We start from the raw sequence: 17,315 nt of genomic DNA, 5'->3' as shown, positions 1-17,315 counted from the left end.
GAATATGTCTGTTAAGTATTACCACCACCCTAGACAGATATGGATCTGTCTAAGAAACAATTGGAACAATAGCCAGAGCCCCTGCTGCATATAGGAAGGCTTATGAAGCTCCATCAAGTGTTGACAGCAGAAGAACGCAAGCAACTGGGAATGAAAGACTCAACGCCGCCCCTTGATGTGCTGAGGAATGGTACCCTGGGTGCAGACAACTCCAGTAACTGTCAAGTTGAACGTGTGAAGTTGTTGAAGTCAAAAGGGCTCGTGTGCTTCTTGAAGAGGTCTTCAGGTGGTCCACTCAATAAACGCCTTATTTAAGGATCTCTTCTGTTAATGTGACAGTTATTGAAAGCATTGGCCTGTTCTGATTGATAATGATGGTGATAAGTATTCTGTAAGGCCCATAGGATTATGTATGTACTACAGTATGTGCGCTAAAACCTTTGCCAGCAGACAGCTGTCATACCCAATCTGTTACACTAGCTGGAGGAGGGTCAGCTGAGGTCCACTGGGAGGCAAACAAGGATCAGGACAACCAATCCAAGTCACAAGTTTATCTTTGTCCTCCAGGACAATAGAAGACAGACAGGGCCTGTATTAGTAGTGACAGACGCACGTGCAGTGGTCTTAGGTTAAAAATAAATGACATATGACAATGTTTAATGACGCTCAGACTTCTTTGTAAATAATATTACCACAAAAACAAACATATTTCTTTCTTGAGGAACAGACAGGACTAGATTAACATAAACAATTCTGGCAATTAAATGTGTTAATGTGCTATTTAATATAATAAAAAAGATCAACTTACATACATCAAATATCTAAAATAACAATAGATGCTGATCCAAGACCAGCTCACGAGTTTTAATTCACTGGCCAATTGTTACATGAGAGTTACTGTCCACACCTTAAGGTCCAAATATAGATCTCCCTTTCCTTTAATTAGCTTCCTTTGTTTTTTTCCTAATACCTTATAGGGTGGCTGGGTTTCAAAGTTCTGCCTCCTGGATGAATATAAAGAGGGGTTCAGAAAGAGGAGTAAGAACACGAACACAGCAACTGCAGTAAGTATACCTACATTACACACACGACTCAGCTATCACATCACATATTGAAAATACAATCTTTTTGTTATTTCTTTTTAGAGACACACCACACCAAATATATCAAGGGGTAGAGGAAAAGTAAAAAGGTAAATAGTTCCATGCTGTTTGTTTTTCAAAATAAATGAATGGACTCAAAACGACATCTGCTGGTAGTTTCTGAACCCCTGGCTTAAAAAAAAGACATGATGACATGATATACTTGCATTGTAAATGTTTGTTATCATAGTTTATAGGTATCTACCGTCTTTTAGGTTCTGTTTGGTTTTCTACTTACTGAATAACTTAACTACAATAATGTCTGTGATGTCCTGCACATTTTCCATAGAAATGCATTCAATCACAAACAACAAATCACCCTGTAGACCATGTTATCAAACCATGTTCTTTGTTCACAGCTTTCAAGATGGGCGACGCTCTCATGGCGGAGTTTGGGTTCGCTGCTTCCTTTCTAAGAAAGTCAGATAAGGAGCGTCTGGAGGCCCAGACTCGAGCCTTTGATATAAAGAGGGAGTGTTTTGTGCCTGACCCAGAGTTGGAGTATGTTAAAGCCGTAGTCACCACCAGAGACGGTGCCAAAGTCACTGTTCAAACTGAGTTTGGAAAAGTAAGTATGTCAGATTTACGTTGTAAGAGGGAAATTGGTTGTGACACTGTGAACTGATACTTTTACAGCAATTATAATTAAGATATTCCCTGTGGTAAATCATTTCAGACTGTAACCCATAAGGAGGACGATATCCACCCTCAGAACCCACCTAAGTTCGATAAAATTGAGGACATGGCCATGTTCACCTTCCTCCATGAACCTGCTGTGTTGTTTAACCTCAAAGAGCGTTATGCAGCATGGATGATCTACGTGAGTAATGACAACAAATCCATCAATCTTTCCACTGTATGAAATCTTTAGTCCAAAATGACTTATTTTTATGTCATTGTTCAAAGACCTACTCAGGGCTGTTCTGTGTGACTGTCAACCCCTACAAGCGGCTGCCAGTGTACGAGCAGGAGGTGGTCAATGCCTACAGAGGAAAAAAGAGGAGTGAAGCTCCTCCTCACATCTACTCCATCTCTGACAATGCCTACCAGTACATGCTGTCAGGTATATTCAGCTCTTTGAATATGTCTCTGATGCAGCGCTATGTTATCTCTTATACCACCCAACATTTAAACATAACAGAACATTGTCTTAAATCTTGCAGACAGAGAGAACCAATCTGTCCTTATCACGTAAGTAATTCATGAAAGTAAAATCTTGTTGCAATTAAAGAGCAGAGTTTATGTTTTGTGTTCATGATGTGTTCAGTTCACCTTTGTTTGCATTGGCAGTGGAGAATCTGGTGCAGGAAAGACTGTGAACACCAAGAGAGTTATTCAGTACTTTGCCAGCATTGCAGCTGTTTCTGGCAAGAAGGATGCTGCTCAGGAGAAAAAGGTTGGTCTGATTGTACATATTATGATAAGCATTATAAATTAAGTTTTCTGGCTTAAATTTTGCATCTTTTAAATTCGCAGGGAACCCTGGAGGATCAAATCATCCAGGCCAACCCTGCTCTGGAGGCCTTTGGAAATGCTAAGACCATCAGAAATGACAACTCATCCAGATTTGTGAGTTTCCTTATTACTCATTTTATTAAAGAGACACTACATTTAATATTGTGCCTAACAGCACCCCAAACCCAGATTTCTAATTTTCCTTTTCTTGCTTCTCCCAGGGCAAATTCATTAGAATCCACTTTGGTACCACTGGAAAGTTGGCTTCTGCTGACATTGAGACATGTAAGCAGAGTGTGACATGAACATCTCCATTGTGCAGTACAATACCCTGGGATTATTCAATTCAATTCTATTCAATTTTATTTAATTTATAGTGTCAAATCATAACAGAAGTTATCTCAGGACACTTTACATTAAGACTATGTCAAGACCATACTCTAGAATGTGAACTATAACATATCTCATTGTCATTTTTTGTCAGATCTGCTGGAGAAATCCCGTGTCACTTTTCAGCTCAAGGCTGAAAGAGACTACCACATCTTCTACCAGATTCTGTCCCAAAAGAAACCAGAACTGCTGGGTAAGTGCTGGATGAAACATAGAATATATTTGACCCCACAGCAATGCCACATGCACAAACACTAAAACTTTTGTCTTGACAGATATGCTGCTAATCACCAACAACCCCTATGACTACTCCTTCATCTCCCAAGGAGTGACAACTGTAGAATCCATTGATGATTCAGACGAGCTGATTGCTACCGATGTAAGTGTAACATAGTGCTCGTTAAAAACTCCACACAAAAAGGTTTAAAACTAACTTCAATTTAAATGCCATTGTTTAAGGATGCTTTTGATGTGCTGGGCTTCACACAAGAGGAGAAGAATGGCATCTACAAGCTGACTGGTGCCATCATGCATTATGGAAACATGAAGTTCAAACAGAAACAGAGGGAAGAGCAGGCAGAGCCTGACGGCACAGAGGGTAAAGGATCATCAGGACAATAAAGAACAGTTTGCTTTTATTCTCTTAAAACGAGTATGACTACCACCAATGCATACCTTTTTGACACAAAACAATGTAGTTACTGCTTCTTCTACACAAAATCCATTATAGATACAGACAAAGTGGCATATCTGATGGGCTTGAACTCAGCTGACCTCATCAAGGGCCTGTGTCACCCAAGAGTGAAAGTAGGCAACGAGTGGGTCACCAAAGGGCAAAGTGTGCAGCAAGTAAGTTGAAAATGCAGGCACTGCAGTGAAATCCATCACGGGTTAAGAATAAAGTGAGTTTCACTTTTAACGTAATTATTTTTGTTGCAATTATCTAGGTGAACTACTCTATTGGTGCACTGGCCAAGTCAGTGTATGAGAAAATGTTCATGTGGATGGTGATAAGAATCAACCAATCTCTGGAAACCAAGCAACCTCGCCAGTACTTCATCGGTGTGCTAGACATTGCTGGATTTGAGATCTTTGATGTGAGTATAAAAGTTTTTTTGGACGTAAGAATAAAATCAACATTCTCTAACTTCTCTCATTGAATGTTCTTCCTAGTTCAACACCTTTGAGCAACTGTGCATCAACTATACTAATGAGAAGCTACAGCAGTTCTTCAACCACCACATGTTTGTTCTGGAACAAGAAGAGTACAAGAAAGAGGGCATCGTGTGGGTGTTCATTGACTTTGGTATGGACTTGGCAGCCTGCATTGAACTCATTGAAAAGGTTGGTGCAGACTCTAATTGGATTTTAGAATTGTAACAAATGCAAGCTATTCTTTGTGACAGGTTTACATTGAACTAATTGCAATCAATTTCTTCCTTCAGCCCATGGGCATCATGTCCATCCTTGAAGAGGAGTGCATGTTTCCAAAAGCCAGTGACGCAACATTTACAGCCAAACTGTATGACAATCATCTGGGTAAAAGTCCCAACTTCCAGAAGCCCCGGGTAGTAAAGGGGAAACCAGAGGCTCATTTCTCCCTGGTTCACTATGCTGGTGTTGTTGATTACAATATCGGTAACTGGCTGGTGAAGAACAAGGACCCACTGAATGAGACCGTGGTTGGACTGTTTCAGAAGTCCAACCTGAAGTTACTGTCTGTTCTGTTTGCTGGATATTCTGGTTCAGATGCAGGTAAGGGATCTTTGACCAAACTAACTGTTAATCTTTGAAATATCCAGAATATCAATGAGGAAGAACATAACACGTTTATATATATATCTTCCATACAACCCAAGATGCAGCAGCCAAGGGAAAGGGAGCAAAGAAGAAAGGATCTTCCTTCCAGACTGTGTCTGCACTGCACAGGGTAAAATATGTCTACGGTTTGGTATATGTCCTAAATTTGGTATATGGAAACTATTAATATTTATTTTCTTCATTTACAGGAGAACTTAAACAAACTGATGACCAATCTCAAGTCAACTCACCCCCACTTTGTGCGCTGCATCATCCCGAATGAGACCAAGACTCCTGGGGCGATGGAGAATCCTCTGGTCATGCACCAGCTGCGCTGTAACGGTGTGCTGGAAGGCATCAGGATCTGCAGGAAGGGATTCCCCAACAGAATCCAGTATGGAGACTTCAAACAAAGGCAAGAAAAATCACTGTTTATTTTTTGCTCTTTCAAAAATTGTATTGCTCTTTCACAACTCTTGCAATGCACTTGGACTCAACATCAGTGTCTAGGTGACCATGCCGGGATGGATCAGGTCCTTACTTGTGTAGGTAGTGTGTGTAGTCCACAGGTCTTGATCCACAGCCATCTTGTTGCCTTTTAGGATAGATAGATACATTATTCATCCCGAGGGAAATGTTAGGCATCCAGTAGCTTAGACAACCATAACACAACAAACACATACACACATATATCTCACATACATAAAAATCACTCATTTTCTGTGGCATCAGTGATGTTCCCGATATTTCTGTCTGTGCCCATCAAGGTTGGCTGGTACTTCAAGCTCCTTGGCCAAGGACCAAAGGCAATGTTATAGTCAAGACCACCTAAACTGAGAGCAAGTCATCACCAATACCAGACTTGTCGGACAGCCAGAGCTTCTTCTCCTGTCTCCCACATTCACTTTCTTGGGAGTGTGTGTAAAGGGAGCAGGGGGGTGGGGGGATTTACGATAACAAATTTCAAATGTTAACATATATGCCTAAATCAGACAATGCACAGGCAACTTAGTGATATCCCTGCAGTTGTGGTCTTGACCGGTCTTGAAATAAAATCCAGAGTCTTCTTTATCCAAGACAGAGACAAGACTGAGTAGAAATGTGATTGATTCCGACCGGTCTTGAGACCAAGACCGAATCGAATACTAGGACAGTCAATTCCAGCAGGACACCCAGCTTTGCTGTTTCGGACAAGTAGAACCATGTCTGGCCTCAGTGTTGTCTCTGCATCTGGGAACTTCAGCTGCCTCTTTAGGTCAACCTTCAGCTTCCAGCTCTGAGCAGTGGCAAGATGCCCTTTGATGATCTTGAGTGTTGTGTGCGGGTTTTCCCCAAAGAGCCAGTTTACTTACTTGTTGGGTGGAGCTCGTTTGCTGCTGATAATCCCTGTGCAAGTGGCATCTGCTGTTCCCCTAAGCACCTGGACGCCACCAGTTGTGCCCCTCCCGCAAGGTCTTTGGACAACAACTTTTCCTGACAAAGTGGGCATGCCGGCGTGTCTGCCAGACCCCAGCAGAAAAGGTCGGACGGGCTGGGTAGGATGTCTTAAACCAACCAGATTAGGAACTTGATCTAGAGTGGCTCAGCTTGTGTAATGTCATTTATTTGATGTTGTAATTTTTGTGCAAATTCATTCAATAATTATAATAATGTCATAGTTGTACTGTTTCAGATATCGCATCCTGAACCCTAATGCTATCCCTGAAGGACAGTTCATGGACAATAAGAAAGGAGCAGAAAAACTTTTGGGCTCTTTGGATATTGACCATGATCATTATAAACTGGGACACACAAAGGTTCGTTCTGTTTACAAAGAGGAGGGTTCAATGTTTGAATAAATATCAGTGCCGGGGAGAGGTTACAGAAAACTTTCTTTCAATTTCAGGTGTTCTTCAAAGCTGGTCTGCTTGGTCTTCTTGAGGAGATGAGAGATGATCGTCTCTCTCTCATCATCACAGGAATTCAAGCGAGAGCCAGAGGAGTGCTCGCCAGACTCGCGTTCCAGAAAATTGTTGAACAAAGGTTGTTGCTTTACTTTTAACATTGAATCTAAAAAACAAAAGACAAGGTATAGAAACATTGATTCAAGCTTACTGATGTTGTCTACAGGGATTCCTTACTGGTGATCCAGTGGAATGTGCGAGCCTTCATGGGTGTCAAGAATTGGCCCTGGATGAGGTTGTACTTCAAGATCAAACCTCTGTTGAAATCAGCTGAGACTGAGAAGGAGATGGCAAACATGAAGGAGGAGTTTATAAAGCTCAAAGAGGCTCATGCTAAATCTGAGGCCCGCAGGAAAGAGCTGGAGGAAAAAATGGTCACCCTTCTCCAAGAGAAGAACGACCTGCAGCTCCAAGTTCAATCTGTAAGATCAGTCATTCCGTTGACCTAAAACGTATAGCAATGTACTTACGGAAATGTGATAGACAACAATTGTAAAATCTACTGTCTGCAGGAACAAGACAACCTTTCAGATGCTGAAGAGCGCTGTGAGGGTCTGATCAAGAGTAAGATCCAGTTTGAGGCTAAAACCAAAGAGCTGACAGAGAGACTGGAAGATGAAGAGGAGATGAATTCAGAGCTGACTTCCAAGAAGAGAAAGCTGGAAGATGAGTGTTCAGAACTCAAGAAGGACATCGATGATCTGGAGCTGACTCTGGCAAAAGTGGAAAAGGAAAAGCATGCCACAGAGAACAAGGTAATGAAAAAGCTATAATTGTAGGTTTGCAGTTCCAAACCCATAGAGAATTATCCCCTGACCACCGTTCTTTTCAGCTCTTAACAACATTTTAGCTTCTTTTAGCTCATTGTTTGGGTTTTATAGCCCACAGATTTACTGATTTGATTCATTTTACCAGCTAGCATTTTACCAGCTAGCTGGTAAAATGAATGGAGCACTGAGCATATAAAGAATAGAAACCTAAACCAGAGTGAATAATGGACTTACATTTGACAGGTGGCCATCACCACAGCTCTAAATTCGTTTTAATTTTGCTGTGTCTGCTTGATGCATAAATAGGCAACTGTATGCTAAAAAGATCGCTATCAATTTAAAAGTTTCCTATATGTCAATGTTGTGTTCACAAGTGGCCAAAAAATAAGTTATTGCAGGTTTAAAGAGTGTTTACATGAATTCATTGAGAAGAATGTTTCTATTCTTGACTTAACACCAACTGTTTTCTAAGGTTAAAAACATGACTGAAGAGATGGCAGCTTTGGATGAAATTATTGCTAAGTTGACCAAAGAGAAGAAAGCTCTTCAGGAGGCTCACCAGCAAACGCTTGACGACCTGCAGAGTGAAGAGGACAAAGTCAACTGTCTGACCAAGGCCAAAACCAAGCTGGAGCAGCAAGTCGATGATGTACGTACAATGATATTTGGGACATGAAGTTAGGAAGATATAAAGTTCTGGGGACACAATTTATAGAGAAATGTGAATTTTTTTGTCTGTTAGCTTGAAGGATCATTGGAACAAGAGAAGAAAGTACGGATGGATCTGGAAAGAGCCAAGAGAAAATTGGAAGGGGACTTGAAGTTAACCCAAGAAAGTTTGATGGATCTGGAGAATGACAAGCAGCAGCTGGATGAAAAGCTTAAAAAGTAAAACTAAACTTTTACAACCACAAACGCGATGTCCATTGTGCGACAACAGCTGATTACTAATGCAAACCATTTTGTCATTAAATGTAGGAAAGACTTTGAAATCAGCCAGCAGCTAAGTAAGCTTGAGGATGAACAGGCCATTGGTGCTCAACTCCTGAAGAAACTGAAAGAATTACAGGTAACTGCACAAACAGGTTTCATCTGTTAGCGTTATCTTCATTTTGTAAATTCCAACTTAAACTTTGTAATCATCTGATGAATTTCCTAAAGGCTCGCATTGAAGAGCTGGAGGAAGAACTGGAGGCAGAGCGAGCTGCTAGAGCTAAAGTGGAGAAACAGAGGTCCGACTTATCCAGAGAGCTGGAAGAGATCAGTGAGAGGCTGGAAGAGGCCGGAGGAGCCACCTCTGCCCAGATCGAAATGAACAAGAAGAGGGAGGCCGAGTTTCAGAAGATGCGCAGAGACCTTGAAGAGGCTACTCTACAGCATGAAGCCACTGCTGCTGCACTTAGAAAGAAAAGCGCAGATAGCGTGGCTGACCTTGGAGAGCAGATTGACAACCTGCAAAGAGTCAAACAGAAGCTGGAGAAAGAAAAGAGTGAGCTCAGACTGGAGCTGGATGACGTGGTGTCCAATATGGAGCAGATTGCCAAAGCTAAAGTAAGACAACAAAAAAACAAGTCTTCATCGAACGCATCCTTAAACATTTTGTGAAATATGCGGTATTTGCTTTCTTGCCGAGAGTTGAGAGTATGAGAAGATTGCTGCCACTGTCATGTCTGTGCAGTATGAAGCTACTGCCAGCAGCTGGTTAACTTGCCTTAACATAGAGACAAGATTGTTTTATCTATGGCAAGCTAGGTGTTTCACGCTATTTGCAATCTTTGTGCTAAGCTATGCTCAGCTAACTGGTTGCTGACTTAGCTCCATATTTACCATTCAGACCACAAAAGGAACAGTTTGACATTTTGGGAAGTAACATGTTTGTTCGCTTTCTTGCAGAGAGTTAGATTCTCAGACATGAAAGTGGTATTGATCTTCTCATTTAAGTAGGCTAGAATATTTTGCGAAATGTCAAACTGTGTTGACATAATATACAGAAAATAATGCTTGGGTCATGTAGACTACATTCTATGATTTACATATTAATACGTCTCCTTTAACTCAGACCAACTCTGAGAAAATGTGCCGCACTCTGGAGGATCAAATGAGCGAATACAAGACGAAATCGGAGGAAGGCCAGCGTATCATTAATGACTTCTCGATGCAAAAAGCAAAGCTTCAGACAGAAAATGGTAATCAGTTTAACACACACTCACATTTAAATGCTGTTTTTACTGTTACTAATACACGCCTTTTAGCAACCCAACCCAGAAGATCTGAGCATGCAAGCCAAAGTGCTTGATATCGGGGCTTACAAACCTTTATTTTACAGGTGAGTTTGCCAGGCAGATGGAAGAGAAGGGCTCTTTGATCTCTCAGCTGACTAGAGGGAAACAGTCCTACACTCAGCAGATTGAAGACCTCAAGAGACAACTGGAGGAAGAAGTCAAGGTAGCTCTTTAAGAAGTACTGCTTTTAAAACACAGTGCCCGATGTCTACTGGCAAAAGGACTTGACCTCATGTTTCTTTACCAAAGGCCAAGAATGCACTCGCCCATGCAGTGCAGTCTTCCCGACATGACTGTGATCTGTTGAGGGAGCAGTTTGAGGAGGAGCAGGAGGCCAAAGCTGAGCTCCAGCGCGGCATGTCCAAGGCAAACGCCGAGGTGGCTCAGTGGAGAACCAAGTACGAAACTGATGCCATCCAGAGAATGGAGGAGCTGGAAGAAGCAAAGTAAGCATTCAGTAGATCCATCTTGACACAGTTGTTAAAATTGCCCCTGATATTCCCATTTGTAACTAAGTACATTTTTCCCAAGTACTGTACTTAAGTACAAATTGGAGTCTTTTCTTTTCATGCCATTTTCTACTTCTACTCCACTACATTTCAGAGAAAAAATATTGTACTTTTTACTCTACTACATTCATTTGACAGCTTTAGTTGCTAGTTACTTTACAATTGGTTTTTTTATTGTTTATTGTTTTATTATAAATTAAACTACCCAACATTATACAGGTCTACAAGTACAGCTAAAATGATTAAACACTTAACTGTAGTTGATTGACAGAACTGTTTTGATCGCTTCTGGTTTCTAAAATGTGAGGATCTTTTTTTACATTGAGTACTTTTACTTTTAATACTTTAAGTACATTTTCCTGATGCTACTAATGTACTTTTACTTAAGTAGCATTTTCAATGCAGGACTTTTACTTGTAACAAAGTATTTTTACAGTGTTGTACTAGTACTTTAACCACTGTTTATCTGTGAGGTAATGATTTGATACTTTCATGTTTGCTCTTAGGAAAAAGCTTGCTCAACGCTTACAGGATGCAGAAGAAGCTGTTGAAGCTGCTAATGCTAAAGGGTCCTCCCTGGAGAAAACCAAACACAGACTTCAGGGTGAGATTGAAGATCTCATGGTGGATGTGGAGAGATCTAATGCTGCTGCTGCAGCTCTGGACAAGAAACAAAGAAACTTTGACAAGGTAATAACGTCTGAAATGACAGGGACTCATTCCAGCTGAGCATATTCTAGTACAGAACTCATTTCTGAATGTACAAGTTGAGTGCGTGTATTATTTAATAGCATGACATCATTGAATGTACAATTTAGGTCCTTGCTGAGTGGAAGCAGAAGTATGAGGAGTCTCAAAGTGAGCTGGAAAGTTCCCAGAAAGAAGCTCGTTCTCTCAGCACTGAGATCTTCAAACTGAAAAACTCTTATGAAGAATCTCTGGATCATCTGGAGACCATGAAAAGAGAAAACAAGAATCTCCAAGGTAAGGAGATATAATTAAAACATGATTTTTCTTCGACATACACTGAATACAGTGGGGGAGGCTGGGACAGTGATAAAATAAATGAATATGCACAAAACAGGGGAAATCTCTGACCTGACTGAACAACTTGGTGAGGGAGGAAAGAGCATCCACGAGCTGGAGAAGATCCGTAAACAGCTGGAGCAGGAGAAGGCGGAGATACAATCTGCTCTGGAGGAAGCTGAGGTGAAGAAACATTAAATATTGCCTGATGTATATGCCATTTCTTACCATTGATCAATTCGCTGGATGTACCTTTCTGATGCTTTGAAAGATATACAGTGATTGGTTGTTGTTTTTGACAGGCTTCCCTGGAGCATGAGGAGAGTAAGATCCTCCGAGCTCAGCTGGAGTTCAATCAGGTGAAGGGGGAAATGGAGCGGAAGCTGGCCGAGAAGGACGAGGAGATGGAACAGGCCAAGCGCAACTATCAGAAAATGGTGGACACCCTGCAGAGCTCCCTGGAGTCTGAGACTCGCAGCAGAAACGAGGCTCTCAGGGTGAAAAAGAAGATGGAGGGAGACCTGAATGAGATGGAGATCCAGCTGAGCCTGGCCAACAGGCAGGCTGCAGAGGCTCAGAAGCAGCTCAAGGGAATCCATTCTCACCTGAAGGTACCATAGAGACGATACACGTTTTCTTTTTACTTTTAATTATTCAGAACAGAAAAATACTTTGCACATGTATAACGTGAGACAGGTGCGTTGGAGGGGGACGTGTAGGTCAAACGTTGAAACGAAACTCCAGCATACTACGAAGCCCCTAAGGGGACACTACTACTACTATTATTATTTTTTTTTTCTTGTACGCATGAGAGATTTTCTGGTGCGTGCGAGATACTTTCTGGTGCGCACGAAGAACTTCCTGGTGCGCACGCAAAAGTGTCTCATGCTCACAAGAAACCAATCTAAGGCTAGCAAAAATGATGCTAAGTACTGCTAACGTTATGTGGCTAAAGTTAATATTTCACATTCACAGCATGAAATTAATTAACAGTTGCCTTATCATCTTTAAGTTTGTTGATGACGCTATCAGGTACATTTCGTTGCGTTTTCAGGAAGATGAATAACTCCTCGTTGGGAGCCATTTGGACTGCTACTCAGATTGGTTTCCCGTGCGCACCAGAAAGTATCTCGTGCACACCAGAACATTTCTCGTGCACACCAGAAAGTATCTCGTGCACACCAGAAAAAGAAAAAAAAATCCCATGTCCCTTTAGGGGCTCCGTAGCAAACTGTCTAACTTGCAAAAATAAATGTAATAGCTGCTGATGTTTCGGTACTAGACCATTATCAGGCAAATGATGTTACTGTAATACTGAGAAGCCATCTATTATATGTGACTGTCACCAATCACCAACTTCCACATGAAATAAGGCAAAATAACAAAACATTCATTCTCATTTCCATGATTATGGCTAGAGATTAAGATGAAATACAATACTCTTTATAGTAACAATAATATATCATACCAGATGGTGTTAGCCTAGAAATCTAGACGCACCCTAGCAGCAGCAAATGTAATTTGCAGCCAGGGTCGTCTAGCAACTCTCCGTTGGCTTGTGAGCTGGAAAACCCAAACTCTAGTCAGGCCAGTCACATTGTGTATAGAGTCGGTGGGCGGGCTTAACACAATGATGGCAGAGTTGCGACTGTTCCGTGTGAATTCCCCAATTCCCTACAACTTGAAAACAAAGAAGATAGCTGCTGCTGCTGCTGGCGAACAGCGGTCTTTTGAATCGGCTTTGGCGACTGGAAGATTTGGAGTTAAGCTTTTCTTTGAGAAAAGGACAAAGAACGGCACTGAAGTCATTCTTGAAAAAGGAAGATGTGTTTGGAGTTTTGCCGACCGGATACGGCAAAAGTTTAATCAATCAACTAGCGTTGCTCTGGTTGGTTGTAGCGCTGCAGAGGGAATTTTAAAGACAAACGTTTATCCCGCCCCTCGGATTGAGCCCTGCCAATGGTGAGTTCCCACACCCAACATTTTGATGTGGGTCTGGCTTGTCAGGCTAAGATGGTGGAACACCATTTGCCTAATGATGGTCTAGTACCGAAAACCCGTCAGCTATTACATTTATTTTTGCAATTTAGACAGTGTACGGGCGTTTGTTTTGATTATTAAAATAAAGCATTTAAAGATTTTTCCAAAATCTTTCCGACTAGGATGCGCAGCTGCAACTGGATGAGGCTCTCCGTGCCAATGAAGATCTGAAGGAGAACATTGCCATCGTGGAGAGACGTAACAACCTGATGCAGGCGGAGCTCGATGAGCTGAGGTCTGCGCTGGAGCAGACCGAGAGATGCCGTAAACTGGCTGAGCAGGAGCTGCTGGATGTCAGTGAAAGAGTTCAGCTGCTGCACTCTCAGGTATGTCAAATCATTATTTATTTATTTGTTATTATTATTTCATCATTTAATTATTTGTTTTGGTAAAGACCCCCTATTATGTTTCTCATACTGCCACTGCTGCAGCTCCTCCACTTTGTTATGGTGCGTTCTTTTTGTCTTGTAATCGCGACTAGTAGCTCAAGCGTGACGTCACATCCGTGTCGAAAAACGAATAACCGCGGGTTGTTGCGTTCTTTTTGTCACACGATACTACGAGTCGGAGAAAAGATGGAGTTTTGTAACATTTTTAGTAACATTTAGGATTCTATTCACCCAGTTATTGACATATTACACACATATATTTCACAGTTTGATACATGAAAATTACGTTTTGATTAACGTTAACGTTAGGCTACTGCTCTGCTTTCTGCTCAAGACTCGGCTTAAAGCCGTTGTTGTCATATAGCAACCGAGCGTCTCTAGCCAATTTCAGCTGCACAAGCTACAAAATAACTAATCAGGCGGTATTTAACTCATAATAAGACTGTAGCGACATGCCTATAGGTAGCAGTATACAGCGCTATGTGTACGACTTCTTCATTTGGTTAAACAAAGACAAAAGTGCTTAAAATTGTAGATAACCACAATGTTTACTACGTGTGATGCACGACGTAGCCATCTTTGAAAGTGAGCTCGGGGTCCTCTGAGTTCAGACGACTTGACGAAGTCGTAAAATACGACCTCGGGGCGTTCTTTTGCAACTTCCTGTTGTGATTGGTCAACCAAAGCAAAAAAAAAGAAGGTGTTTGCTCAGGCAGCACCTATGGGCAGCACATATAAAAAGCCTCACCTACATTCCTGTTTGAAATTCCTCAATCAGTGTGGGTGAGGCTTTTCAGGCAGTTGAGAAAAAGAGCTGTCTGAGAGAGAGAAAGCTCTATTCATATTCTATAAATCAAAAAACACACTTAAAGATGGGAAAAATAAAAAAGCATAATAGGGGCTCTTTAATTTATGTTTTGTGAAAGGGGGCAGATTATATAGGATTAATCTTCGTTCTTCTCCTTTTCACTCAGGAATTGAAATTTTGGGTTTGCATTCAGTTGTTTGTTTGATAAATCAAACAGACTCATATAAATAAATAAAAATCGTCATGTTATTCACGTTGCATACTAATTTTCCTAAAAGTGTTCATTGTAAAACTGTGATTGGGTGCAGAACACCAGCCTGCTGAACCAGAAGAAGAAGCTTGAGAGCGACACGGCTCAGCTTCAGTCTGAGGCGGAGGAAGCGGTGCAGGAGTGCAGAAATGCTGAGGAGAAGGCGAAGAAGGCCATTACGGATGCGGCCATGATGGCAGAGGAGCTAAAGAAGGAACAGGACACTAGCTCTCACCTGGAGCGTATGAAGAAAAACATGGAACAAACCATCAAAGACCTGCAGCACCGGCTGGACGAAGCCGAGCAAATAGCCATGAAAGGTGGCAAGAAGCAGATCCAGAAGCTGGAGGCCAGGGTGAGTATTTCTAACTGCCACGATGTTGCCTCTCAATACCAGTGTACGATACAATAAAGGTTCATCCATCCTCTCTCATCCTCATCCTCAAGGTGAGAGAGTTGGAAAATGAGGTGGATCTGGAGCAAAAGAGAAGCAGTGACGCCGTGAAAGGTATCCGCAAGTACGAGAGGCGCATCAAAGAGCTCACCTACCAGGTAGGCTACACGCTGCAGACACAATGACTCCGTGATGAACATTCAACAAAAGATAAGAGGTCATTCTTTAGCAAGCAATATGTCTTGTGTACTATTTTAACAGACGGAGGAGGACAAAAAGAATCTGAGCCGTCTGCAGGACCTGGTGGATAAGCTGCAACTGAAAGTGAAATCCTACAAGCGAACTGCAGAGGAGGCTGTAAGTGAAAAGGACCACAGCTTAATTTACTGAAATATGGTCCATTTGCCTCTTTATGAGCCAGCTCAATAACAATTTTCAATACTCTCATGTTGATTTCTTAAGGAGGAACAGTCCAATACAAATGTGGGCAAGTTGCGCAAGTTGCAGCATGAGCTGGAGGAAGCCGAGGAGAGGGCCGACATCGCCGAGTCTCAGGTCAACAAGCTGAGAGCAAAGAGCCGTGACACTGGGGCTAAGGTCAGTAATCATTAAGATTCAACAACTACACCTTGGAATCACGCAATGCAGAGAGTAACTTTAATGAGCAGTGGTGGAATTTAACTAACCACATTTACTCAAGTACTGTACTTTCAAATTTGAGGTACTTTATTTATGTCTTTTCCTTTCATGCCACTTTCTACTACTACTCCGCTACATTTCAGAGAGAAATATTTTACCTTTACTCTACTACATTCATCTGACAGCTTTAGTTACTTTCCAAATTAAGATTTTTGCACACAAAATGCATGTAGTTTATAAAATACAATGTTTTATTAAAAATGAAACTACCCAACAACAAATATATAGGCCTTAAAGTCCAACTGAAATGATTAGATGATTAAACACTTTTTGTTTAGTTGATTAACAGAACTGTTTTGATCGTTTCCAGTTTCTTAAATGTGAGAATTTATCTGCATTCAACACTTTTTTTAAAACTTTTAGTACATTTTCCTGATGATACTTGCATACTTTTACTTAAGTAACATTTTCAATGCAGGACTTTTACATGTAATAGAGTATTTTTACAGTGTGGTATTAGTACTTTTACTAAAGGATCTGAATACTTCTTTCACCACTGTTAATGGGGAATTAATTCTGATTATCTCACATTTTTCTGTACAGAAAGCACATGATGAAGAATGAAGCCTTCAAATGGATCTTCAAGGACACAGTTTGATTGTAGTATTTTAGTTACTTTATTCTCCATGAAACATGAGCAAAATAAAGAATAAATGAATGCACCAAGTTGTTCGTGTTTGCTGTATTTGAAAAAGACTCAGACAAACAAACAAATGACTAAGAAATGAATCACTGCACTACAAGGAAAAAAAATGGAAGGTAGAGGCCTGCACTGTGATCTGTCATAGGAACTAATGCAGCACCTCCTGACAACACAGAGTTGCTTTTCAGGTTTCTACATGAGAAGAGCGGAACAGTTCAACCTTTGGTCCGTGTTTGTGCTCACAACAGCTGCAAGTGGTTGGGACCACTGTTGACTTATTACGCAGCATGAGTTGGTAAAGACTACATGAAGGTTTTGGAGAGAAAAAAAGATGTATGATGGGTGTTAACATCTCATCTGAGCACGCCTGCAAAAAGGTGCTCGCAGTATTTCACTCTATAATCAAGCTTGTTAATATTATATTTCATAGTGCAAACATTCACATGACAATTTTACTAAAAAAATAATAGTCAATACGTAAACCAGCAGTTGAGGTGAACTACACTCAACCACCACTAGATGGTCAAAGAGATCCTCTCACAGGTATTCATTTCTCCATAATAATGGGAAAAGGAGAAAGAATAGAAAGAATGGATATCAATGAAATCAAATCTTTTTGTTTTTAATATCTTTTATTTTGAAAAAGTAGCATATCTGTCCAGTGAAGTGGTAAATAGGCATCATCAGGTTGAAAACATAATTCAGAGATCCAAAATCACTTTTGAAAATATAGTCAGATGTAATGATTACATCTAAAATAGATGTCTTAGTGTGC

The 17,315-nt window shown here is 41.0% G+C and overlaps 1 protein-coding gene across 1 annotated transcript; it reads left to right on the top strand.

The window, feature by feature from the left end:
- The first annotated feature begins 1,030 nt into the window (after positions 1 to 1,030).
- On the top strand, positions 1,031 to 16,563 carry LOC120552427 (myosin-6-like). Its single transcript, XM_039790510.1, has 39 exons — positions 1,031 to 1,064; positions 1,146 to 1,192; positions 1,502 to 1,710; positions 1,819 to 1,962; positions 2,049 to 2,205; positions 2,306 to 2,333; positions 2,433 to 2,538; positions 2,619 to 2,711; positions 2,819 to 2,882; positions 3,082 to 3,180; positions 3,263 to 3,366; positions 3,447 to 3,585; positions 3,718 to 3,836; positions 3,935 to 4,084; positions 4,161 to 4,331; positions 4,433 to 4,742; positions 4,847 to 4,917; positions 4,997 to 5,202; positions 6,460 to 6,583; positions 6,673 to 6,809; positions 6,897 to 7,152; positions 7,243 to 7,485; positions 7,973 to 8,149; positions 8,243 to 8,388; positions 8,479 to 8,569; positions 8,662 to 9,051; positions 9,560 to 9,686; positions 9,827 to 9,945; positions 10,032 to 10,228; positions 10,798 to 10,981; positions 11,110 to 11,275; positions 11,376 to 11,500; positions 11,620 to 11,928; positions 13,480 to 13,683; positions 14,863 to 15,159; positions 15,252 to 15,356; positions 15,460 to 15,555; positions 15,661 to 15,795; positions 16,441 to 16,563. Exons 3-39 carry the CDS (start codon positions 1,510 to 1,512, stop codon positions 16,459 to 16,461), a joined length of 5,811 nt encoding a protein of 1,936 aa, XP_039646444.1. The 5' UTR covers positions 1,031 to 1,064; positions 1,146 to 1,192; positions 1,502 to 1,509; the 3' UTR covers positions 16,462 to 16,563.
- Positions 16,564 to 17,315: the final 752 nt, after the last annotated feature.

The sequence above is a fragment of the Perca fluviatilis genome, chromosome 22 (assembly GCF_010015445.1).
Source record: "Perca fluviatilis chromosome 22, GENO_Pfluv_1.0, whole genome shotgun sequence".
NCBI lineage: Eukaryota > Metazoa > Chordata > Actinopteri > Perciformes > Percidae > Perca > Perca fluviatilis.
This window is presented reverse-complemented; position numbering and strand designations above follow the sequence as displayed.